Below are 26,394 nucleotides of genomic sequence, written 5' to 3'. Positions count from 1 at the left end.
ACAGATATAATATCACAACACAAGTTTGTCTGTATTGTGTTGTGTCGGAGTCATGACAGTCAACTTACAAATAATCTCATTCTCAGAGACAGTGTCTACTGTCGGTGCGACATGGGGGCCATCATCTTCCCAGACTGACGTGGCACAGTCTGGAACTGGGGAGCCATCATCTTCCCAGTCTGATGTGGCACAGACTGGAACTGGGGGGCCATCATCTTCCCAGTCTGATGTGGCACAGTCTGGAACTGGGGGGCCATCATCTTCCCAGTCTGATGTGGCACAGTCTGGAACTGGGGGGCCATCATCTTCCCAGTCTGGAGGGCCATCATCTTCCCAGTCTGACGTGGCACAGACTGGAACATCAACACAACAGTCAGCCGTTTCCAATCCTGGAGCTGATGTGGTGCTGACTGGGACCTGGGGGACGTCCACACTGGAGTCTGCCACATGTCGGGCTGGAACTCGACGGACGTTGGCTCTATAGGTGGCCACATCTAGGACTGGAACTCTATCAGATGTGGCACAGGCTGTAGGTTGGAGGACGTCAAGAATCGAGACAGAGCTCAAAGCGTTGAGGACGTCGGCAGACCATTCTGACGAATCTCCCACTAAGTCCTGGAAGGCGTCTTCACTCCACTCGTCATCGACTTCAGCATGACCTGGTTCCTCTGCAACGCTGAGGATTTCAGCCTCAATGGTACGGGGAACAAGCTGAGAAGTCTGATCTAAAGAGGGAAATGATAAAACAAAAGATGGTTTTAATGAAATTCTATTAATAAAAGATTAACCAAAACCATATTCATTACTAGACATTAATATTGGTGCAGCTAATGTAATTAATGAAGCGAGTTTTCGGGGGCATTCACACAGGTCTAATTCGTGCATTCTGCTTCCTCAGTTGTCGGTCAGTGAGAACAGGCGAGAATGTTCTGTTCTCTGTTTAAGTTCAAATTAAAAATACTTCAAATTTCAAAACATACACCAAGTCCCCTGCATTAAATTTAATATAGTTGTGTGTGTAAATTTTAATTTGGCCATCCAGATGTTGCTTGGTAACCCTTTAGGCAATCATACATGCAAATGTAGAATTCATTGATTTTTCATCTGATTAGCACAACATCTTCATTTTCAGACAATGAATTTGGCCAACTGGGCATAATTTGTAATAATTTATAATTTGTGAGCAATTTCACATTCAATAAAATTTGAGGTAATACATTTGAATGTCTGTTAAAATGCATTCACATATCTGTCATCAAAGATGTGTAGTTTGCATTATATTTCAAGCATATTATGTTACTGAATTCTCTAGTAAAAGTTTTTATTATTTATAAGACTTTAAAAACAGAACTTTACATATTCTACATCATGTCTGGTCCTTTTACTTACCTTGACTGGAGCTGGTCTTGATGGTTTTTGCCTTCCTCCTCTTGCCGTTCTCCTTTACGTGTAAATTGTCCACACTGTCAGAATCATGCGCACGACAATTAACACAAGAAAAGTTTGCTCCCATTTTGAAATGCTAAATAATTACACTGCAATAAATGCCAGTAGAAAATTATCAGCAAAGCAATAAAGAGAATGTTTGAAAGTCTGTGAAAGTCAGCTTTTATTCGACCAGTACTCGACTGTGACGTCACGTTCTATAGAACATTCCAGACATTCCACAGCTGCAGGTTGTGCGTCACGTGCCACTGTCACTCTATGGGGGGGGGGGGGGGGTGCAGGTTGTGAGTCACGTGCAACCGTCACTTTATGGGGGGGGGGGGGGGATTGCAGGTTGTAAGTCACGTGAAATATCGATTTAACTGAAAATTCGATGTGTCTATGAAAACACTAAAATAAACACTGAGATACTTTCACTCAAATACACAGGTTTAATCGGATTTAATGTAAACTCTTTTTAATAATGATGTCTAGCCTGAAAAGAGAGACACAATTAAAAGATAGCGATCTCGATTCAAACAAACACACAATCTACTTTAACAACTAAACATTTGACAAGGTTTTGGTCTAAAACATTTGACAACGACTAAACATTTGACAAAAATTGACCATTAAGGTAATATTGGGCTACTACGTCTACGATCACAGAGCGATCGAACATTCAAATCTGCATTTCACTAAATAAAGCCTGGTTATACCGTCAAACACTGAACTTGGTTGATTAAACCAAAACTTACTTACTCGAAGTATAGGTTTAAAATTAAATCACAGACTGTAAAAAAGTTTAAATACACGTCCGTCCGGGAATAACATCAGCTGAGCCAACCTAGTTCACGGTTAACGGACTTCAAGAAAAAGTGCGCCGTTTTACTCCTTTCTTCTTCTTTTATTTAATGCCAATTTACCTGGTAAATATATCGCCATGTACCTTTGGTGGTTTATCAAGTTTTCAATCCTTTCGTTTAATAATCTTTAATCACCGTGAATAAGATTCTAATTATACTGGTAGCTCGCTCGCGAGCCACCTGTTGGAGACCCCTGGTCTAAAGTGTTTCATCGCCATCTAACGGCCTGACAGCAGAATACAGCGTTTGAGCATACACTGGAGCCTTATATGGGTTGTTCCTGATGCGTCCAAGTTGGGAGAGAAGGATACGGCGAAATATCATAAAACGACGCTGGAAACAAACCGTCATCCCGACTTTTACTAATTTTTAGGTATTTCAGTTCAGTTCAGATACCTTTATTAGTCCCCAAGGGGCAATTCAGCTTTACAGTCAACCCATCTATAATTTAGTTAAAATGCATTAACACACAATGAATAAAAGAAATAAAATACTCACATCCACATATTTACTCACTAGTTTACCATCCAGTATCACACACACACCCACACACATTCACCTGCCATTGACTAAACAGAGCAGTGGAAAGCAAGAACCAATTCCATATATTTATGTATTTTCGTTTAGAAGTCTTATAGCAGAAGGAATGAATGAGTTAGCATAGCGGTTAGTTTTCCGTTTTGGCACATAATACCGCCGACCTGACTGCATGACAACAAATTCTTCACTAAGTGCATGATCTGGTTGACACAGTATTCGTTCTGCCTTTTTGACAGCTCGTCAGTTCAGTCGTCCAGTGATTTTTGAGCATAACTTAACAATGTTGGTCAAACTTTTGGAAAGAAAATTTTAGTAGACTCTCAATGAAGGCCTGATAGAATGTACATAAAATTCTTTTACAGACCCCAAAAGAGTTAAGCTTTCTCAGTAAGTATATTCTTTGGTTTACTCTCTTAATAATGCTATCAGTGTTCTCACTGAATTTCAGTTGTGAGTCAAACACTGTGCCCAAGTACTTGTTTGAACTGTTTGAACATTTTCATTGTGTACTACACTTGATTTCAGTTCTTCACTATGCTTCCTAAAATCTATGACTATTTCTTTAGTTTTTGACACATTTAAGTCAAGGAAGCTGTCCTCACACCATCTGACAAGTTCCATGAGGGCATTATTGTGATCAGATTGGTTGCCCTGTAATAGGGACAACAGGGCTGTGTCGTCTGAGAACTTTACCAAATAGCTGTTCTCCCAAGATGACCTGCAGTTGTCGGTGTATAATATAAACAGCAAGGGTGAAAGCACACAGCCCTGAGGAGAGACACGATGACAGATGACATTTCACCATTTACATATACCTGCTGCCTTCTATTTGTTAAAAATTTTAAAACTAATAATAAGATGTGCTCGGGTAACTTAAAATGTGAGGCTAATCGTTCGATTTGGATATGGGGCTGCATTTTGTTAAAAGCTAAACTAAAGTCAGCAAATAAAATTCTTACGTGTGAGGCAGGTTTCTCAAGATGTTTATACACCCTGTCAAGAATGAAAAGCTTTCCATCCTTTACCCCCTTGCCCTCTTGATATGCAAATTGTAATGGATCTAATTTGTCTACAGTTAGGGGGATGATTATGTCCTTTACGATTTTTTCAAGGCATTTCATTATACAGGGAAGTCAGTGCAATTGGTCTAAATTCATTAAGGTCTTTAGGAGATTTTGTTTTAGGGATGGGTATTACTGTTGATGTTTTCCATATGTCCGGTATGACTCCACTGTCTGCACATTTTGAGAGATAACTGTAAAAATAAGTGTAAAATAAGTAAGTGTAAAAAATTGTTTATTTAAATAAACGTTATAGACAGTGGAGTTATCTGGACTAAAGATTAAAACATCCAGATGTTCAGTTGGGCTTCACTCTTTTTTGTATATTTAAAAAATATTAATACACATAGTTGAATCAGATAGACAAAGTAATGATATTTGACCTATAGGCCTACAGGAAACTGACTGATATATGTTGTTGTGAATTTATATAAAGTTACATTTAGGTATTAACCATATTTAGCCCTTTAGACATAGGCTACAGTACTGTGTAATCATATCTGCTGTACTATTCACAATTGGTCATCATACAGAACAGTGTCATTTAATGAAGACAAACACCATTTAACCATTTTCTAAAATTCCAAGGGCCATTTAAAAGAAAAAAACAATATTTTTGTTCACAAAAAAGCTTATTTATTTACACCATGTATAGGATGACTCCTGTAGTTGACTCTCCAATGGCTTGCCAATCTTCTTAAAAAAATTTTATCCTCATGTCAAAGTGCTGATCAAAAATAAATTTAAAAAGTAGCTAAAGTTGAATAGTGGTAGAAACAATGGTTATAAAAAATGGCAGGATATCATGGTTGAACATTTTTGGGGGTTCAAAAGATGGGTGTTCATAAAAGTTTATAGATATTTTAATTTTCTTAAGTAGCTAAATAAAACACACACCTGAATGAGATACAAGTTAAAAAGAACTAAAGACAGAGTATAAGGCCTAAATAATTTTGAAAATTGAATAGAAATAAAGTTTATATGGTCTGACTCGCTTATATCTTTTCTAACTGGTCAGACTTACTTTCCCAAACTGACTTGCGTTGTCTGAGCAATGAAGGCGTAATACTTCATGCTGTCCACTAGAGGGGGCGACAGGATAAGTCTTTTTCCTGTTTGCATCAGTTTAAATCACTGTCTATGGTTTAATGACAAATAAAAGCATACATTTTATTCATCATAAATAGGCCATAACTGTGTATGAGAACAAGCTTTACATTTCAAGCTGTACAACTATTTAAAACTTGAACACTGCTTCAAATTTGCCACACTCTTAAAATGGATGTGTTAAAAACAACACAACCTGTGTTATATCTTAACACACCTGTGTGTCTAGTTAAGGACAACACATTTTGTGTTACTTTTAACTCAACCAGTGTGTTATTGTTCTTAACACAGGGAGTGTGATTTCACTAAGTTTGCACTTTGAATTAGATTAAAATGTAGCAACTGACAAAATATTGCGTGTAAATAAGTTTTATTTACACTGGTGCACTCTTATAAAATGATTTTGTAAATAACACAACCTGTAAAAAGAGATGTTAAAAATGACACATGCTGTGAGATTTTAACACATGTAGTGTGTGTGCTCAGGGACAACACATTTTGTGTAGATTTTAACACATGTTGTGTAGATTTTAACACATGTAGTGTGTGTGCTCAGTGACAACACATTTTGTGTAGATTTTAACACATGTTGTGTAGATTTTAACACGTTTTGTAGATTTTAACACATGTAGTGTGTTTGCTCAAGGACAACACATGTTGTGTCAAATTTAACACACAACCTGTGTTGTTTCTTTACACATCTCTGTGTTTATAAGGATTACACATTTTGTTGTTACGTTTAACACAACTAATGTGTTAGACGGCAGCAGTGTGTTGTTGAAACCTTTTACACACTAATGTGTTATAGTAACACAACTTGTGTCAGATATGCGTCACATGTGACTGTAGTCGGAGAGTATTTGCCAAAGTTACTTCCCGTGTGCTTACAAAAGTGTTTGGATGAACACTGACACGTATTGGTAACTTGTGTTTATGTAGTCCAGTGATGTTTAATATGTTTGTTTGAACATTTGGATGTTTTAAACATCATTAATCTACATAGACAAGCTCTTATTGAGAATTAACAGAGGTTTGATGTTTCATTTCAGTTTTATTTCAAGTCACCAGAATCGTGATTAATGGCTCCTTTATTTGGGCTCTTGACCCTTTACTCTTGTTTTAGTGTTTCTCTGGCTGCTGTAACTGTATTTTAATCAAATACATCTGTTATGTTGCGAGAAAATATGATCAGATGGTTCTTAATGATGTCATAATCAGCAAGTTATGATCAAGTTTTTGAGTGTATGGATGGTGTGCTTTATTTTAATGATGTATTGTTAGTTCTGAAGATTTTGTGAAACTACATCCAGCAATTAAAAAGTGCAGAATGACAAAAAAAAGTTTAAAGCTACAGCAGAAACCAGTCAAACACAGATATCAAGAATCAGCGTATGGATCTCAATAATGGTGACAAACGAAAAGTTCCATGCCGCAATGCATGCTGGGACTTATAGATGAGCTTTATACTAGAGACATGAAGCTTTGCCACCATTGTTGAGAGTTATATGCTGATTCTTGATGTCTGTATTTGACTAGTTTCTGCTGCAGCTTTAAACTGTCTCTAAACATATTTTTTAAAGAATTATAGCATAAGGTAGCGTACACCATAATATAATTTAAACACTGAATATCTGTTATCAAATATAAGTGATCATATATAAGTTATCTCTTAAACATTAAACTTCTCTTGCTATGTTAAAAAACATCATGTTGAAAAATGAACATTTAATGATCTTTTTCCTCAAGATAATTTCAACTGTTTCAGATGTGCAATATAAATACACAGAAACAGCAAACAGAGAAACAAATGGTAAAGAGTGAAGGGTCAAGAGCCCAAATAAAGCTGCCACTAATCACGATTCTGGTGACATCAAAACAAACATTCAATGAATCATCAACACAAAACCTGGTAATTCTCAATAAGTGTTTCTGTAGACGTCTGACAGAAATAAATTTTTTGTTATAATAAATTAGTTATTAATAACAAGTGAAATCAGCATTTGAAAAAAACATTGAAACCGATGCATGATGTGATTGGCTGCCAAAAACACTCATTAATCTGAAGTTTTTTTTATGAATTAAGATTTTATTTATTTATTGTAATGTATTGTTTCATTTATTTTAGAGCATGTTATGGGATACCATATAAAATATACTACCTCTAATTAGGTTCATAAACACAAACTTCCCTCCACCCATTAAAATTCTATCCAGTTACATTTTAACACACATTGTGTTAAACTTGTGTCAAAATACCATCAACACATGATGTGTGTTGTTTTTTAACACATCTCTTTTTAGAGTGTAGAGGTGTGTGATACAACTATTACAGAGCATTCAAACAGGCATTGCTCATCAACAAGCAACATATCAAAGTCACCAAGATGATGTGAACTTATGAACCCTTTCACTGGTATAATTCAGTTTATATTTTGTTCGAATTCATTAATTATTGTTAATATGTAGATGTAAACATATGTCATGTGAAATAGCTTTATCAGGGCAGTACTAAATACAATGTTTGTGATCGCTCTTATTTGTTACATACTAAATATGTTGTAGAGTCTGCAGGGATCCAACATATTCACTCGACTGTAATTACTAGTTAGATTAATTATACCCTGAATGTTCATATCGAGCCCCATTTTAGACCCAGGACAGTAGATAAAGAGATGCGACTTGCTGTAAAAAATAAATGAATAAATCTAAACTGTGTTAACATATTATGAGTTCATGAGTGCATTTATGTTTTTTCAAGAACCAGTCTATAAAATTAGATCTTCTCTGCACTTTCAGATCGACAGGTCTGTGCTCTCTGTCATGACTGATGAGCAAATAGCAAAGTATATTAATTCATATGGTGACCGACCGGCTGTCCTCTCCTTCTGTCAACAAACAGCGGATATTCGGATCAAGAATCTGTTACACAATTTGAGAAATAAAACTGAAGCAAGGAAACTGGGATCAAAGTCAGCTAAAACGTTGAATGTTAAAGCATGTGTCTTCCCTAAGGAAAAACATTTATTGGAAAGACACAAAAATGAATCTGCAGAAAAAACCTCCAGATGAATTGAAATTGGATGTCTTCACGTCTGCCATAATGGAGACCAACAAGTGAGGAGCGGTAATGGTGGCGGCACTAGACATGTGACGGGTGAAAAAAAGAAGAAAACTGTTTTAGAAATCATGGAAATGGGAAAGATCCTTTTCCCCAAATGGACAGTCACCAAAAGGTCCAGAAACAGATTTCACTTTTCCTGTTTGTGATGTTAAAAGAAACCAAATTCCCTTAAATAGCACTGTTGGATATCTTTATGGACAAATCAAACTGAAGATGTTGAGATTTGACATTTGCACTAAACAGGAGGTGTGTGTCACAGACGGAGAATCTTTATCTGATGGAGAAAAGAGGAATATAATGAACACTCAACACTTATTAGACAGTGATACTGAGAGACCGGCTGCTAAACTGTTATCGCATGGATGTGACAGTGATTCACAGGATTCGATCACACATTTATTGATGACGGACTTTTATCTAAAAGAGACACCAAGAGGAAGGTTAGTAAAATCACACATGTTTAAATAGAGTGACTGAATTGTTGTAAATGTGGTTAATTTAGCTGAGTGTCTGTTAATATCACTGATTTAGCTGAATCGCTGAGTTCATCATGTAATGTTATTGCCTGTTCTTCAGAGAACTAGAGGAATGGAGGATGTTCCTCAGAGCGGTTTGACTTTAGAGACCACGAGAGTCGAGACACCAGCACTTCACACCGCTCCCGTTCATCAGCAAATGTTCCCAGAAGAACACACACAGTCTCACACACTCACACACACCTCGAGTGACGAGGAGACGTGTGCAGAAGAGTCCACAGCATTCACATGAGCTCTGTGATGAACAACGAAGCAGGAATTCAATCAGATTCCTCCACTACACATCAACACATTAGAAACCCTTGGAGATGAAGATGAGGAAGACACAGGTGAGTGAATGATGAAGGTGATGAACTTGGACAAACAGATGAAGACCAAGCAATCGTGATGACATCTGAACGAGAACATCACACTGGTAAATGTGCTCCTAATACACCAAATGTCTCAGTATAGATGTGGAAAAAGGAAATATTCAGACTAAAAGCATTAAACGGGAGTTATAAAATAACCTTAAAACTATAATGTATATCCTAATTGTAATAGAAAATAAGGTCGCAATACATACGATGTCCCGCTTTGTGCTTCTCACTCTTCAGGCAACTGTTACATGATCTACAGTGACACTTTATGTGTTTGTAACAGTGTGCGTCACTTGTATGTTTTGTGTGTGTGTGTGTGTGTGTGTGTGTGTGTGTGTATCCTCCAGAACGCAGAGCTGAATGAAGCTGAAACTGAGGCGTCGCCACTCTCCAGTAATCCTGCGCCGCTGGTAAGAGACTCAACATGTTCATGTCATGTGAAGCCCTTTACATAAGAGATCATCAGTCCTCATATACCTTCACTGACACTGCAAAACACACACAACTGCACATTTATATAAGATTTGACTTTTGTTTGTTTAGATTTCTGTGTGTGTATATTACACAATAATATACAAAGACTCTATAGATCATATACACAATATACAAGAACAAACGGTAACACTTTATGATAAAGTTCATTAGTTAACATTAGTTAGTTTACATGAACTAAGAATTAACAATAATTAGCTAATATTCATTTCAAAATGTACTAATACGCTATTAAACTTAAAGGTTGTATTAGTTAAAGGTATAGCGGAGGATTTTCTTTTTCCGGGTGGGTAGTCTATACTATTGGTCCACCTAAGTGTCAATCATTCTGGTGATATGTTTACGTAAGGCCGTCGTAGGCTACGTGCTCATCCCTATGTAGTTTTCACTTTCATGTGTATTATGTCGGAGTTACGGTTTCAGCCATTCCTTTGAAAATGGCTGAGGGTCGAAAGAGAAAAAATGTTTACTAAGTGTATGATAAGAAGAGAAAGGCTACAGAATATAGAAACAAGACCAGAGAGATTTTGGGTGAATATCACATGCTGGCGTGCGCTAAAAGCACAGGTTGGGCTTCTCACTGATGCCGCAGTCGCGAAGATTCTACTACACAGGTAAAGTTTGTCACGCTATTTGGAGAAATCCATTTAAAATCACTAGTAAAAGTTAATGCAAGCTACAATGCTAGCCCTGGCACGAGTCATGCACCGCATAGACACGGTAAACATCTCAATTTGTCTAAAGTAGCCTTTTGTCCAAAATGGTAAATGGTATCACGCTGAAATATTCTAAAATCTTGTGTGTTTATTATTACACAAATGCAACAAGCTACTTCTCCATATGCAACTATGTATAAAAATAACGTATTAACAATGAGAGATATTATGTAACGTAATTGCGATTTGCAAAATAGTTTCCTCAGAACGTATTTCGTGTGATACAGGGTTGCACATATCATAAGTAAATAAAACACGGAAGGGCATTTGACATGTTGTCTTTTTTATGAATGTTTTTTAGTTAGTTTAGAATTTGCAACATAATTGTGCAAGGCGTATAGACGTTCCCTAGCTCTCGGGAGCAAGAGTGTTGTGTTTGTGCATGTGCATTTTTTTTTTAAAATTGGAGAGGGCGGGTCTTCTCTAAAATTCGGAAAGATCCTCCGCTATACCTTTAACATTAGTTAATGCACCGTGAAAAACATGAACAAACAATGAACAGCTGGATTTATATGAACTAACATTAAGAAAGATTCATAAATACTGTAAATCTATTGTTCATTGTTAGTTCATGTTAGTAAATACATTAACTAATGATAACTAGTGAATCTTATTGTAAAGTATTACTGAATAAACCATATAGGCATGTTTTACTGGAACAGTTTTAATGTAAATTCAGTTTTTCATTCTGTGCAATTATGAAGAATGGAGACTGGACTGTGTCAGGGAAATATATCTTCAGTCATTCCTCAATTATCAACTCCAGTGTCCTGTTGTTCACAGAAAGTACATGAGAATCTGTTATTATATACAAAACTGTAGAAGAAATCTCAGGCATGTTAGTATTTTCAGGAAAACAATGGTTTTAAGCCAGTTATTTCCAGTTATTTCAGTTATATAGTAAAGGAAAACATTTGAAAACTTGAAAACAAACTAAAATGCTCCAAAACGAACTAAAATAAATGATCAAAAAGTTATTTTACAGTTTTTCTCAATCGCTTCGGCTCAAATGGGACTTTTTTTCCTCACAACAAAAGGTTCATATTTTTAAACAATTAGTTTCATGTTCATATCAGATTTGAATTTTGTATTGATTTAATCAAATTGCGTGTGTTTTAGCATGTGTGTAAAATTCATTTCATTAGTTCAATAATTCAGTCATTATTGTATTAGATTATAGGAGGCTGGTGATCTACACAGATCTTAGTGAGGATCGGTCAAACTAAAGGCGATGTATGAACGGCGCATGTATGGTTGGGACGTCTGAATCTGAAGAGCTTTTGATTTCTGTCACTGATTTAGCAAGTTGTACGGAAGTGTCTAAATAAAACACACTTTTCTGTACGAGTGAGCAGTCGGCGACCGACTCAAGAGGTGTTAGCCAACCCTGCACACACTGACTAAAGCCAGAACTGACAAGTGTGTGTCTATGAGATCCACAATCAGGCTGACGGGATCTCCATGTGGCATTGGGTCCAGAATCAATTAATAACTGAAAGTATTGGACACTCAGAATAATCAAAGATATAAATTAAGTCATAATCAATATTTAGGATTATTTTCTAATAAGGAACACAATCTAAATTCAGTTTAAGCGTAGAGCTAAAGTATTGAAACTAAATTCTAATAAATTGTAATAAATGAAGTGAACTTCACTGGAGTTGGAACCGTCGTGGCCTTTACAAAACTGACATGACAATAACAAATAGATAGAAGTATATACTGTATATAATAAAATATTTATTTTCAGTTATTCATTTTTTATTACAAATAAAAAAACATCTGAACATTTTGACCAGTGTGGCTCACATAATGATAAAAACACTTTTTACATGTTTTAGTTTTTTAATGAATGTAAGGTTTATTCTAGAGACACCAGACACTGTTGTTATGCAAATGAGCGGCCGGGTGTTTCTGTTATAACGGTGTCGTGTTAGCGCCCCCTAAGTTAATAACTAATGATCAATCAATACTAACTTTAACTGGACAATAACTTTATCCTAGCGCTGCTGTAAATCCAACACAATCTGTGTTCCTGTAATCTCCTATTGTCTCTGTAAAGCTGAACTCAGGTGATGATGCACATCGGTGTGTTTGAGGTGATTCCCCTCTTCCATGTAGACCGCTTTGAGCACACAGGAAAGCGCTCGATAAATATGACAAATGATCAGTTTTGATGAACAAGCCGACTTATTGTTTTGAGGGGAAAAAAATCTAATTTGAGAATTGAGCCAAAGCGATGTTTTGGGTGAGTAACAACATTTGCAGACATGCAATAAACTGTAGAGATCTGACGGTCCAGCAAACAGTTATGACAATTATAATTACAGTTTAGAGAGTGTTAAGTCTGTTTTGTGCCAAAGCCATTGAGAACAAGTGGCATTATAATTTTGACACAGTTTACTTTAAAAGTTGATTACTTTGTATTTTTTGTAATTATATATAAATGTCTCACTTTACGGAGACACAAAATAAAATCTTGTTCAGATTAACTGAAATAATTTTTTGAAAATGTAATAATTAATAATAATTGAATAATACAATAGTTCTGAATGGTTTTTCCCTTTTTCTAGATGGGAAATCCCTTCAGCTCCAGAAGATTCTTCGTCACATTCAAGAAACCATCTTTCTCCAACAATTTGATCTGGAAACTCAGCAGATCCACATCATGTGCTTTAATACACAGGGTAAAGGTTGTGGAAGATCTTTTGGCTGTGTTATAATTCAATCTACTCTGAAGATGAAGTGTGTAAATGAGATGCTGGAGATGATGCTGGAGTGTCCAGAGAAGTTCACACTGCATTCTGGGATCAGTTCCTTGAACAGTGTGAAGGGGAAGATGAGTGTGTCCTAGACTGAGACCAGACTTCTCTGACGCTGAATGGGAGTCAGTTGAAGGATCTGGTGAAAGGATGACTTGACCTCGGTGTTCTGCCAGTGACGCTTTCCAGTGCTTTCATTTTAGCATTGACTCAGTCAGTGATGATGTCATGATGTCATCTTTCCACAACTCCCTCTCTTCGACTGAACGATCTGCGGTTGCAAAGGCTGGTCAAGACACACTGCAGGAATGAAGTGATGAAGAGGATTCGCTCGACCTCTTCACAAGAATGGGCTCTCATTGCATCCCTCCAACAAACACCATGAAAGTTGCCACACAAACAATCAATTCTTCAAGAGCCCAAAAATATAATAGATGCTTCTCCAAAATCATGCCATTTGCACTGCTGAATGTCCCAGACCAGGAAAGTCTCCTGTCTCTCTATGACACAAAGAAGCACAAAAGTGTCACAGCGACTTCAAACATCACAGGTAATCTCTCTCAGATCTCAGAACAGATCGTATTCAATCATCTGCAACGTTATGTCAGAAATGCTGAGCAGTTTCTACACTTCTGTTCTGGTTCTTCTGTCAAGTTATCAGGGTTTTTCTTTGCCTCAATGTCTGCCCAAACTTGAAAAGGCCTCAATCAACTCTGAAGGTGCATGGAATAACTCAAACCATCTGGTTCATCATAGAAGCAGTTAATTGAAAATCTCTCATCATTTACTAGATCTTCTTTTGTACTTGTCTCAATGATAATTCCAGAAGGTTAGCTTAATAACCTACACAGAAACAGATATGTGATACGAGTCACTACAAAGTGCAACAAAAGTACAAACACCATTGTCAAACATTCACAATTTACACAGCAACTTAACAGCAATGTAAATAAAGAAGCTTGTTATGCAGTTAGAAAGTAAAATGCTAAACTACTAGCATTAAACACCTTTCAAACATACACAAAATATGTAGTCATTAAATAAAAATAAGTCTTTGTCCTACCAGTTGCATCTCAAAGTTGATGAAACATTGTGGCTTTTCAACAGTCTTTCTCCTTTGGTTTTTTAAACACCAAAACCCACCAACTTCAGTAGGAGAAGCACATTTGCTGCAAACAAAGATCCCTCTTGCTCCCAGTAATCACACACACCTGGTGGAGTTTGGAGATGTGGAGTTTCAATGACCAATCAGCTACCTTGATTCTCCCAGGTTGAACCATGTGCTCCCAACCAATAGGCTGCACTCACTTTGATCTTAAATCTTCTTTACCAATGATGAATTTATACTTTTTAACCATGTCTCTTTTTTTTCCTTTTTTTTCTTTCTCTCAAATTCAACTTAACACCTCCCACTTGAGCTCCTGGTCAACTGACCGAAGGAGGTCACACACTTCTTAGCTGAAATGTCTTTACTGTTCTTCAATGGGAATCAGAACTACCAAACGTCTCACATCCCTACGCAGAATCGTAGCTGGAATTTTGTCACAATGCTTTTTTGTTGGTTTGACATTCTTGCCGGTTTCTGCTTGGTTTGGTTTAACAATCGAGACAGGATAGCTGGGGAATACTCTGACCATTACATCTCTCACGGTTCCTTTCTTGTCTGCATTTATATCGATGACTCTGGCCATCTTGTACTGACCTCTTAGAGCATTCTGGTCAGCCACCCATACCACATCTCCCACGGCAACGTTCCGCTCTTTAGTATGCCACTTGTTTCTTACAAAGAGGTTAGGACCTGCCAGCTGACACCAACTTCTCCAGAATTTGTTGACTTCTTCCTGGATGATTCTTAGCCTTCTGTATGGATAGCCTTCAAACTCAAAACTTCCTTGATCCCCCTTTCTCCCAGTACGACCCAGGAGAAGAGAGTTTGGACTTACATATTCCACACAGTCTTCTCGACTTTGTGTCCTGGCATCAATAGGTCTTTCATTGACCAAATTGCTTGCCGTGTAAAGAAAAGTTTGAAATTCCCCCCATGACATAACTTTGTTACAGCCTAGATTCAGTAGGGCCCGCTTAACTAAACAGACAGCCGCTTCTGCTGCACCATTCCGGTGAGGGGAACCTGCCGGGTGAATTTTCCAAGACAACTCCGTGCCTTTCTTGGCTGCTTCAATTCCTAACTTTTCTCTGTCTTGTTGCTCTAGGAACTTATGAAGATCCTCAAGAACAGGCTTGGCCCCGATAAAATTTGATCCTGAGTCTGACCACAGTTTCCTAGGATGTCCTCTTAAAGCTGTGAATCTTTGGTATGCCAGCAGAAATCCTTCTGTTGATTGGTCACTGACAATATCAGTATGGATAGCCCTTGATGCCATACAACAGAACACAACTCCCCAAACTTTGAGTCTCACCCTCATCTTTATTTCATCTTTTACCCAATAAGGTCCAAACAAATCCAGGGTTGTGAATTCAAATGGTCCAGCTGGTTCTGACCGCTCTGGTGGAAGGTCTCCCATAATCTGTTGGCATTGCTTTGACCTTGCCTTCTTGCAGGTCACACAGCAGTCTACGGATTTTTTAGCTAGTCTGCGGCCTTTTATAATCCAAGCTTTTCTTCTCATTCTCAACAAAGTTCCAGCCACTCCTTCATGGTTTACTTGATGAGCTTCCTGAGCCAGAAGTGTAGATACATATGCATTATATGGTAAGATTGGAACTGCAGTCTTATCCTCATTGAAGATTTGAATTCTTCCTCCACAAATAAACAGTCCAGAATTTTCATCCTTGTACACTGCCAACCTACTGAGGGTAGTATCAGAAAAAATCACATTCTCTTGGGCTGCTAGAAAGAGATCTTCAAGGGCATCCTCCTGTTCTCTTACCGTCAAGATATCTTCATTGACTCTTTCTTCCAAAGACTTTACCTCCCACTTTGATGAACCCAAGGTCTTAGTTCTTATCTTCAGCCACTTCTTCACAGCTCGACGCACCCAAGCAGTAACTCTGATCAGTTTGGACAATTTGCTAAATCTTTCAACTTCAAGTAACTTACTTGCTACTATGCAGTCATATATCCTTCCAGATGGAGCAATCTTAGCCTTTTCCTTCTGACTTGCAGAAGTGCCTGAATCTGCAATGAGGTAATTTCCTCCTCCCTCATGAACGCCCACTTAAATTTTCTCCAGGAGGACGGAGCCTTGCTTTTTCTTAGCCAGACTTCTGGTTAGTACTGCAGAGAATACTTTCCTCTGAAGTCTGTTAATAGCTTCTCTTGCAGCAGTTGCAATCTCAGCAGCTGACTTAATTGGCCAATCCTCCACTGGCCATTTCAAGAACACAGGCCCTCTCTGCCATGCAGAATCTTGTTTTAGGCTTTCTGGACTACCTCCCCTTGTGATAATATCCGCAATGTTTAAGTCACCTGGGATCCATCACCAATCCTTAACAAGCGTTGTTCTCTGGATCTCTCCAATCCTATTGGCAAAGAAGGACTGGTAGCCATAGCTAGCCCGTTGAATAGCTCCCAACACTGTTTGGCTGTCCACCAAATGGAACCATTGGTCAATTTCCACTTGGCAATGTTTCTCAATATATTTTTTAAGTCTTGCTGCATAAACTGCACCACACATTTCAGCCTTGACTGCTTCCCCTTTTTGATCCAAAGGAGTCAATTTGGCCTTGGACTCAATTAGCCTCACTTCAATACCCTGGTCTGTTTCCCACCTGAAATATGTTACAGCTCCATAGGTCTTATCGCTTCCATCAGAGAACGTTATTCCCAATGGTTTTCCTTTCCAGCCTCCAGGTGTTATGCCTCTGGGAAACGTTACCTTGCTTAGGTGAACATACTCCTCAAACACTTCAATAGCTTCTTCTCTGAGGTTTTCTGACAGTGGTTCATCCCATGTATCTTTGGCCAACTTTCCATGTCCTGCCTCCTGAAATGCCTTTCGTACAAGGATGGCCCCTTTTTGCTTAACCGGTGTGACCAGGCCAATCGGATCATACAATCCTGCCACCTGACTCAGTAGCATTCTTCTGGTCAGAGGATTAGGAGTCTTGGTCCTGACCTCCTCTTTGAGGAGGTTTTGTCCTATCCTCATTTTCTTCTTTCGCTTGGAAAAGTTAATTGATGTCATGATGTAAAGTGTATCCTTTTCTGCCAGATACCCAACTCCAAGGGCCTTGTTGTCTTTATCCCTCGGCTGGTTTGGAAGTTTTAGAATTCTGTCTTCTTCTGTTGACTCTACTGACTCACCATCACCAGGCTTCCAACTTTCTTCTGACCGAATCCAGTGCTTCAAGAAAAACCCTTCAGCTCTTAAGATCTCCTCAACACCTTCGGTTATTTTGTCCAGCTGTGTCCGATCATTGTGGGAAGTCAGAATATCATCCACATAACTATCCTCTTCGATGACTTTGTGCTCTTCATGTAGATGAGAAAACTTAGTCAGCTTTGCAGTTTCACGCATGGCCAACTGTGCAATGCACCCTGCCGGTCGATCACCGATGTTAACTCTGGTGATTGCATATTCTCCTATTTTTTCGCTCTGATCATCTCTCCACAGAAACCTATGTAGATACATTTCTTTCTCCTCCAGCCATACAGAGTTATACATCTTCCTGATATCTCCAAGGACAGCATACACTCCTCTCCTAAACCTCAGAAGTACAGCTCTGATTGGATTAAGAAAATCTGGGCCTTTCAGAAGAAGATCATTCAAACTTACTCCTCTAAATTTCTGACTGCTGTTCCATACCAAGCGCACTGGAGTCGTAACGGAGTGAGGATTTGGTGCAATCAGGTGACTCACATACCATACTGGTCCATTCCAGGAATTAATTGCATCTTCAGTGAGCTTGATTGCTGCTCCGCGTTCCACCATTTCATGAATTTGAGCTGTATAAGCGACTTTCCACTCTGGCTCCCTCTTGAGCTGCTTTATCGTTCTCAAAAATGTTGCCTCTACTCCACTTCTATTATTGGGAAGGGAAGCTGGATTTTCAGTCCAGGGATATTTTGCGTGCCAATGAGGAGACTTGCTGTGAGCATCATTCTCTAGATAGGTAAGACACCCTTTTATAATTTCGAGTTCTCTCTCCTCTACCAGTGTCATCTCCTTACCACCTGGCTGACAGTTCCCACAACGACAAGCTCCACACATCGGTTCACAAGCTGCCCCTATGCTGTCCCACTTCCACCATTCCAAGAACTCACGGTTGCTAACAGCTGCAATGTTTGTCTCAGCTCTGGTTTCTTGGGGCAGTTGGACTGACTTGGACATCTCTTGCATTTCAATTCCTCCCACTTCCTCTTCATATTTTACAGCGGCTGTTCTCATGGAGCGAGCAAAATGGGTTTTGGACTCATATGCAGATAGGTTAATCTCTTCAAATAAGTCTGGATGAGCGCCACCTACTGTTTTACCCAAAGGACTGTCCCATAAGACAAGATCCCCCACAACCTTCACTCGTTGTGGGGCTAATCTCCCTTCTCGGTGGCTAATAAGAAGTTCAATCTCTTTAGGTCTTACCAACTCTTCAAGCTTGACTTCCGGAAAGAATCTCTGCAATTGCTTAGGTTTTATGACCTTGTGCACTTTAGCAATTTCATCCAAGCCGTAACAAAGAAGCTCATGTGCTCTTTCTTTGTCCTCTTCAGTCTTTATTCTGACTCGAAGCAGATATCGCTTGGTCTTTACCTTGATGGCCATTCCAGCAACTCCATGCACTATCAGTGTGACATCTTCGCTCCTTAACCTCAAGCGTCCAGCAGCCTTGTGGGTTATATAGTTAGTATCTGATGCAAGATCTACCAAAGTTCCAACCCTCTGCCCCGCATTGGGGGTTACTTCCATGAGCATCATGATGACAGGTAGTTCTTGTACCCCACTTTCCTCTAGAAGGCCAACTTGGGTTTTTCCCGTGCGGGTCACTGTTGCAGCTTTGTTGGTGAAGGCATTTCTGCACAGCTCAGCAAGCTCTGGGGAAAGTTCAGCTAAAAGTTCCTCCTGCTCCGCTGTAAGCACATTTACTTTCCTGCTATCATTTAAAAACCTTTTCTCAGTGCCAGTCGTGGATTCTCTTCTTGGACAGATGAAATAATGATGATCTGGGGCATTTTCTCTTCTGCAATCTCTATTTTTACACAAGAATGTGTCTCTACAGTCTGCATTACCTTCATGACATCCAAGGCACTTCTTACATGTGTAAGGATTTTGGCCAGGCGAATCAAACCCACCCCCAGGGGTTTTCTGAAACACACACACGCACACACAAACCTTTCCCTTCCCCCACACATCGGAATGTGTGGAATGTTTTTGAACAAAGAGAAGGACTTTTGGTGTTTAAAAACATTCAACAAAATGTTTTCAATGGTTTTTATGTATATGTGTCTTCCCCATGTCACAGTGAAATAACTTTGTTTGGTCACAGTTTAAATAGGAATTAAAAATACCTTCGTCATGCATTTGAAACATAAGTGTATATTCCTTTGATATAACATAATGTTCCTTGATATCTCTAGAATGCTTATTGAATGAAACACTCGAATATGCATAGAGATGTAAAGTAAAGTGTATTTTTAATTCGTTTTACTGCCAATGAAGATCAAATGGTTATTATCGAACCCTCATTGAACACACCCCCTTCCACGAGAAGCGCGCGCTGAGGAACAAAGGACAATAAACTAAGTTCCCGCGGGCTACGACCATCTCCCCGATTGGCTCAAGCCAACAGGAAAGGGATGGGTTCCGCCAAGGGGATAAAAGGAGTGCACTGGCTCCGCCACATTTCTTCTTCTTCTGACCTCCCTCAGAGAAACATGTAATGCTTTCGTAGATCTCCTCACGGAGATCTGATCCGACCATGGATCTTTTCTTTTGTTCGTCTAAAAGTCTCGTCTTTTCTTCAAATGGACTACAAAGTTCGTCTCACAGGAAAGGAAGTGGACTTTGCCGAACTATTTCCTCGGGTAACGTCACCTCAAAGACTTTCAGCCTTTCAAACACTCGCGCTAAATGCCGACGAACGCCACGTGACTCCCCACGGAACAAAGCAGCCATGAACGAGCCGGGACGGGCCGCACAAACACGCTGCAGCCGCGCTTCACGTGACGCACGCGCGCAGGACAGGCGCACCTCCAGCCGACACGTGGCCCGAACGGGCCGAGCAACGAGCCCGCGACTCACACAGACCAAATGTGCCCTGCAAGTATACCTTCTTTTAGAGCTTCTAAGAAGCATTAAGAAAGTGTTTTCGTGGTGTTCAGAAAGGTTAACTGACTGTTTTGATGAACGTAACTCTCTCTCTCACAACTCACTCTCTCTCTCACTCTCTCTCTCTCTCCAACTCACTTAACTTGCGCGTATCCATTGTCTAAACGCTCTGCGTCGTCTTAGTTTGTGTTTTAATGTTTGTAAATACATGTATCATTGTAACGTAGTAAATGCTTAAGTAGTAACTTTATTAAATACAAAATATGCTTACCTTGACTGATTGTCTTGCTCATGATACGGGTCAATGAAATGTCAATTTAAAGCTACACGCTTTACAGAACTATAAATACCTAAGAGGGTACTTGGTTATAGAGCAGGGAAGGCAAATTCTAGTGGCCACAGAATTTGTTTTCACAAGCTATATAACTTCATTGAGCTAATTGATTTTGCCTGTCTTGTAAAACGTGGTCCTTGCAATCAATAACAATTAATTTGTGGTTGATTGCGGGGATGCACATGTATGCATATGGGTAAAATTAATAAATTAATATGTAAGACCGGTCTGATCCAAATCTGTATGAATAATTATTAATTATCAATTATTAATTATGATATGCAAATTTCCCCCCTGATCAGACCCGCCTAGAGTCTTTACACATGCTCCAATCTTCTTTAGAGCAGCTTTCTTTTCAGCTAGCTTTAGCTCCTTAAATTTTTTACAGAAGAAAATTTTGTCCTTATGATTTACAGCTCCACACACAGTACACCCACCATCAGAATCTTTCTTCGTGGATTTTGTAGATGCATACCTCCTTTCAAATCTATTTTCAGATTTATCTACCTTTTCTGTGACTCTGAGCTGTTCAAGTTTCTCAAGAACATCTTCCTGTCTTCTTAAAAACTCCAACAGGAGGTCAAAGTGATTTTCTGGAGTCACACCATTGTTAGGGTCAATCATGAAGAAAAGCCAGTCTCTTTTTACAAATTCAGGCAGTTTACTCTCAATAGACTTGATTACAAGAGGGTTCTTAATTGCACCAATGTTCCCCAGATCTGTCAGGTCAGATAGAGCTTTTTCTACAGTTTGGATCAAGTCTATCACTTTTCTGGGTTGATTGCCCTTCAGACTCGGAAATCTTTCCAGTTCTTCAATAATTTCCATGGCAATTGTTACCTTGTTGCCAAATCGATTTTCCAGCACTCGAAACACATCCTCTCCGTTGCTGTAACTTGACAGCCTTAGGTCCTTAACGATTCTTTCATCCAAACTGTCCAGGAGCTGGATTTTCTTGACCTCTACTGATCCAGTTGGTTCACCTTGTTTTTGCAAACTTTCCCAGTCCTTCTTCCAACGGAAGAAATCTCTTTTCATACCACCAAATCTAGGCAAACTTGTTGGTCTTATCCTCACAACTGGTGTAATTGGCACTGTTTGAAGACCCGTGTTTGGGTCTAAAGGACCTGCAAATTGAGAACTTCTTTCAGCATTACGTGCAGTAATAAACTCGCTATTTCTTGAAACAAGTCCATTATTCTCTACTTTTAACCTCTTTACTCTGCTCTCAAATTCCTTCTTCTCTCCTGTAGGAATCCATTGCTCCCAGCTGGATAGTGTTTTGACTGCTCTACTCACAAGCTTTTCCATGTGAATTAGATGAACTTCATATCCTTCACAATTGACACCAGCAACAGGTATTGAAGCAGATTGATCACAAGCTTTCTCAGCTTCCTGGACTGCAACAGTCAATTCCTCTTGGCCATACCTCTGCCACAAGTTGATTTGGACAATTTTTCGCACCTCTTCGAGCTTTGTCTCACAATCATTAACAGTCTTCTCAATATCTGCCACCTGCTGCATTTCAAGCTCCACTTTCTCATCACTCTTTGCTTTAGCTTCCAGCTCTGCCAGCAATCCCATGTTATAGTCATCATTTGCATCAAAAAGTGCTCTTGCACTAGAAGAGAGTTTCTGGAATTCCTTCCTGAGTTCAGACTCAATCATTTGGCTTGACTCTCGAATGAGAAGATTGGCTTGCTTTGTAACACACATCTTTGCAGTGGTTCTCTCTCTCTTAAGTTGGTCCACTGTTTTCCCCAAAGCTTCTTCTGCCATCTTGTTTCAAGTCACAAAGATACGTCTTCTTAAACACCTCAATTTACTGATGACTTGTTTTGACAATGTTGATTCCTTCACACCACCTTTACTTTCTGGACCATCGGAAGCCTTTAATCTTCTTTTCCACAAGCGCTGGTTATTAAGTGTCAAGTTATCAGGGTTTTTCTTAATGTCTGCCCAAACTTGAAAAGGCCTCAATCAACTCTGAAGGTGCATGGAATAACTCAAACCATCTGGTTCTTCATCATAGAAGCAGTTTATTGAAAATCTCTCATCATTGACTAGATCTTCTTTTGTACTTGTCTCAATGATAATTCCAGAAGGTTAGCTTAATAACCTACACAGAAACAGATATGTGATACGAGTCACTACAAAGTGCAACAAAAGTACAAACACCATTGTCAAACATTCACAATTTACACAGCAACTTAACAGCAATGTAAATAAAGAAGCTTGTTATGCAGTTAGAAAGTAAAATGCTAAACTACTAGCATTAAACACCTTTCAAACATACACAAAATATGTAGTCATTAAATAAAAATAAGTCTTTGTCCTACCAGTTGCATCTCAAAGTTGATGAAACATTGTGGCTTTTCAACAGTCTTTCTCCTTTGGTTTTTTAAACACCAAAACCCACCAACTTCAGTAGGAGAAACACATTTGCTGCAAACAAAGATCCCTCTTGCTCCCAGTAATCACACACACCTGGTGGAGTTTGGAGATGTGGAGTTTCAATGACCAATCAGCTACCTTGATTCTCCCAGGTTGAACCATGTGCTCCCAACCAATAGGCTGCACTCACTTTGATCTTAAATCTTCTTTACCAATGATGAATTTATACTTTTTAACCATGTCTCTTTTTTTTCCTTTTTTTTTTCTTTCTCTCAAATTCAACTTAACATCTTCTGTCATATGTGTTGATCTAATCAAGGTAATCTTCAATGCAGACTCTGGCCTCAGCAGAAGACCAGTTGCTCATCCTTGTGGAGCTCCTCTTGATCTGCCATATACTTACAGTTCTGACCCAGACCTCCACACAGAGTTTGACACATCCTGTCCAGTGAATACTTTCAAATGGATGTCCAGTGAATCTGATGCTGGAATGGGTTTTAGTCATTATAATCAAGCTCTTTTGGGAACTTTACAGCCTGTAGTTATTATAAACTTGCTGGTAACAATCTATATGATTTTATTTTTCCATACGGAAAAGAGCAAGCAACATTCAACAGCAGTCTTTGATAACATTTCATTTAAATGGCCCCTATAGTATTAATATGTTTTACATTTGATTTTCATAGATATAAATTTATATTCCAAATAAACTTGGTCAGATTTTCTAATTTCAAGCACATCACCAGAGCTGTTAAAAATACAGTTTTATTGTTATTTGTTAGTCTTATTGTTGTTGCATGCGTTTAGTTTACACAAAAGAAAACAGATTTTAGTGTAATATTTATAAATGTACTCTACAGCTGCAAAGTGCTGAACTGAAACAGATGCTGATCTGTTGTTCATCTTATGGATTATCACTTCTGTTATTAGTACAGTACAGAACAATTACTCTCAACAACTTTCTTCTGTTAATTACATAAAATTCATCCGCAGACGAGTGGTCAGGTTTTTCTTTGAAAGTACATCACTGCAGACATTAATACTGATAAACTGTTATTTGTAGTGTAATGTTTTAATTGAAAATATACTGGAAATGTTAACAAATGGCTGTAATGTTTTCCTTTCTATGCAATAAAACTGTGGTTGTTGGTGAGGAAAGTTCTCTGAATCTTTAACCTCTTTGTTTATTCCTCAGTTTAAATACAAAGTTTACATGTTACAGGTTCAACTGTGTCTGAAATAATAAACAGCTTTCCTCAGTAACTTTTATATACATTTATATATATATTTTTTTTGGTAACACTTTAAAATAATGGTCAGTAGTTAACAAGTAGCTATGCAGGAAGTAATAGGTAGTACTGCATTAACACCGAACTTAATACTATTAACTAACATGGAAGCAATATTAACTAATCATTAAGTAATAGGTAATTTAGTACAAAGGTAGTTCCTTGGTAGGTATTTGATTGTTACTAAAGAAATATATCCTCATTGAGAACTACTTGTGAACTAAGAAATAATAACCAATTAATTACTAATCACAAAAGTAACATGTCTAAAAAGTGAACAATTGTGGGGGTTTTATACTCTTAACATGGTCATAACATTTCAGAAGCACGTGCCTCAAATGGGTTCTTTGTGGAAACCAGTTTATGAAGTTTATACATCCCCCCAAATACATTAGCTAGGTTGAGATTGTGACCACTCTTGCCAGGATGGACGCATGTTCTCTGTTTATTTAAAACTTAAACATAAAATAATCCTAATAAAGACAGTTTTTAAAAATAAACCTTAAATAATTAGGAATTGATGCTGACACTCTCATGATTGGATTAGTTCACTATTATGAGCTCTATTGAATGTCAGTCACATGTATCTCAGACTTCAAAGACCTATAACTTTATGTTACAGTAGCTGCCTGAGGAGGACTTCTCTTTAGGACATGAATATAAACATTGATGTCCAAAAAACTACTCACAAAACCTCTCACAATACAACTTTAATATAGACGGATGTCCTGTTACTTTATCCACTACAGTAAAAGACCTGGGTGTTATACTAGACCGCAACTTTTCTTTCGAAAATCATATTTCATATGTTACAAGAACAGCCTTTTTCCACCTTAGAAACATTGCTAAGCTACGTAACATGCTATCTGTTTCTGATGCAGAAAAATTAGTTCACGCATTCATGACCACGAGACTAGATTACTGTAATACTTTATTAGCCGGTTGTCCTGCATCCTCAATAAACCAGCTACAGTTAGTACAAAATGCAGCTGCTAGAGTTCTTACTAGGTCAAGAAAATATGATCATATAACACCGATTTTATCATCTCTACACTGGTTACCTATTAAGTTCCGCATCAACTACAAAATACTACTACTGACCTATAAAGCCCTAAATGGTTTAGCACCTATGTACTTAACGGACCTTCTTTCGCCCTACAATCCACCGCGTTCCTTAAGATCACTAAATTCAAGGCTTCTGGTCATTCCTAGGATATCGAAGTCCATTAAAGGAGGGAGGGCGTTCTCGCATTTAGCTCCAAAACTCTGGAATGGCCTTCCCGATACGGTCCGAGCCTCTGACTCGCTGACACAGTTTAAAACTAGATTAAAGACGCTTCTCTTTAGTCAAGCATTCACATAATGCTTACCTTCTAGTCCTCTGTTATGCCATACGGAACCGTTTGCCACTGAAACTGCTTAACGCACCAGTGGGGCTCGACAGCCTTTTAGACAAACGGGTCGGCGCGTATGGTTGGGTTGCGGAGAGTTCAGGTTACGGAGAGTTTGTGAGTTATAACGGAAATCATTATGAACATCAGCTATGCTAATTATTTCCCATCTGCCTTTCTGCTGTTATCTCGGGACGCTTGTCCCGAGAAAAATGGCGTTCGTCAGGTCCAGTTTTGTGTCCAGCCTCTCACAGGGATTTCGGATGCCCCAACGCCTGTGATGAGACGACTCAACGCCTGTGATGAGACGACTCAACGCCTGTGATGAGACGACTCAACGCCTGCGATATGTTATGGCGCCGTTTGATTCATAAACAATATTTATATTTAATATTTATATTTAAACAATATGAATGTAAGCCAGAGGAGAACTGGCCCCCGACTGAGCCTGGGTTCTCCCAAGGTTTTTTCTCCATCCAATCTGATGGAGTTTGGTTCCTTGCCACTGTCGCCTTGCTTTTGGCTTGCTTTGAACTTGCTCAGTTGGGGTTATTTAGTGTTTAGCAATGTTGTTGATCTGTGTTGTGCTACTTTCATGTTATCACTGTGAAGCTGCTTTGATACAATCTGTATTGTGAAAAGCGCTATATAAATAAATGTGACTTGACTTGACTTGATGTTCACTTGTCAAAAACAATTAGCATCTTTAATGAAGAAATTGGCTGCATTTATGTTACAATAATCGCAAAAACACATCTTCCAGATTACAGTGTTT

The 26,394-nt window shown here is 38.6% G+C and overlaps 1 protein-coding gene and 2 pseudogenes across 1 annotated transcript; 2 read left to right on the top strand and 1 right to left on the bottom strand.

Moving 5' to 3' along the window:
• Positions 1-12: 12 nt before the first annotated feature.
• Positions 13-1,561, bottom strand: LOC148981378 (uncharacterized). The gene is made up of 2 exons (XM_089130954.1): positions 1,390-1,561; positions 13-725 (listed from the first exon to the last, which is right to left on the bottom strand). The coding sequence occupies exons 1-2, from the start codon at positions 1,511-1,513 to the stop codon at positions 13-15; spliced, it is 837 nt and encodes a 278-aa protein (XP_088987080.1). The 5' UTR covers positions 1,514-1,561.
• A 6,258-nt stretch (positions 1,562-7,819) lies between these two features.
• LOC148981377 (uncharacterized) lies at positions 7,820-8,736 on the top strand (annotated as a pseudogene).
• A 228-nt stretch (positions 8,737-8,964) lies between these two features.
• LOC148981376 (uncharacterized) lies at positions 8,965-23,416 on the top strand (annotated as a pseudogene).
• The last annotated feature ends 2,978 nt before the right edge of the window (positions 23,417-26,394 follow it).

The sequence above is a fragment of the Pimephales promelas genome, chromosome 5 (assembly GCF_988280905.1).
Source record: "Pimephales promelas chromosome 5, fPimPro1.hap1.1, whole genome shotgun sequence".
Taxonomy (NCBI): Eukaryota; Metazoa; Chordata; class Actinopteri; order Cypriniformes; family Leuciscidae; genus Pimephales; species Pimephales promelas.
Note: the sequence above shows the minus strand (reverse complement) of the source record. Positions and strands in the feature narration are given on the sequence as shown.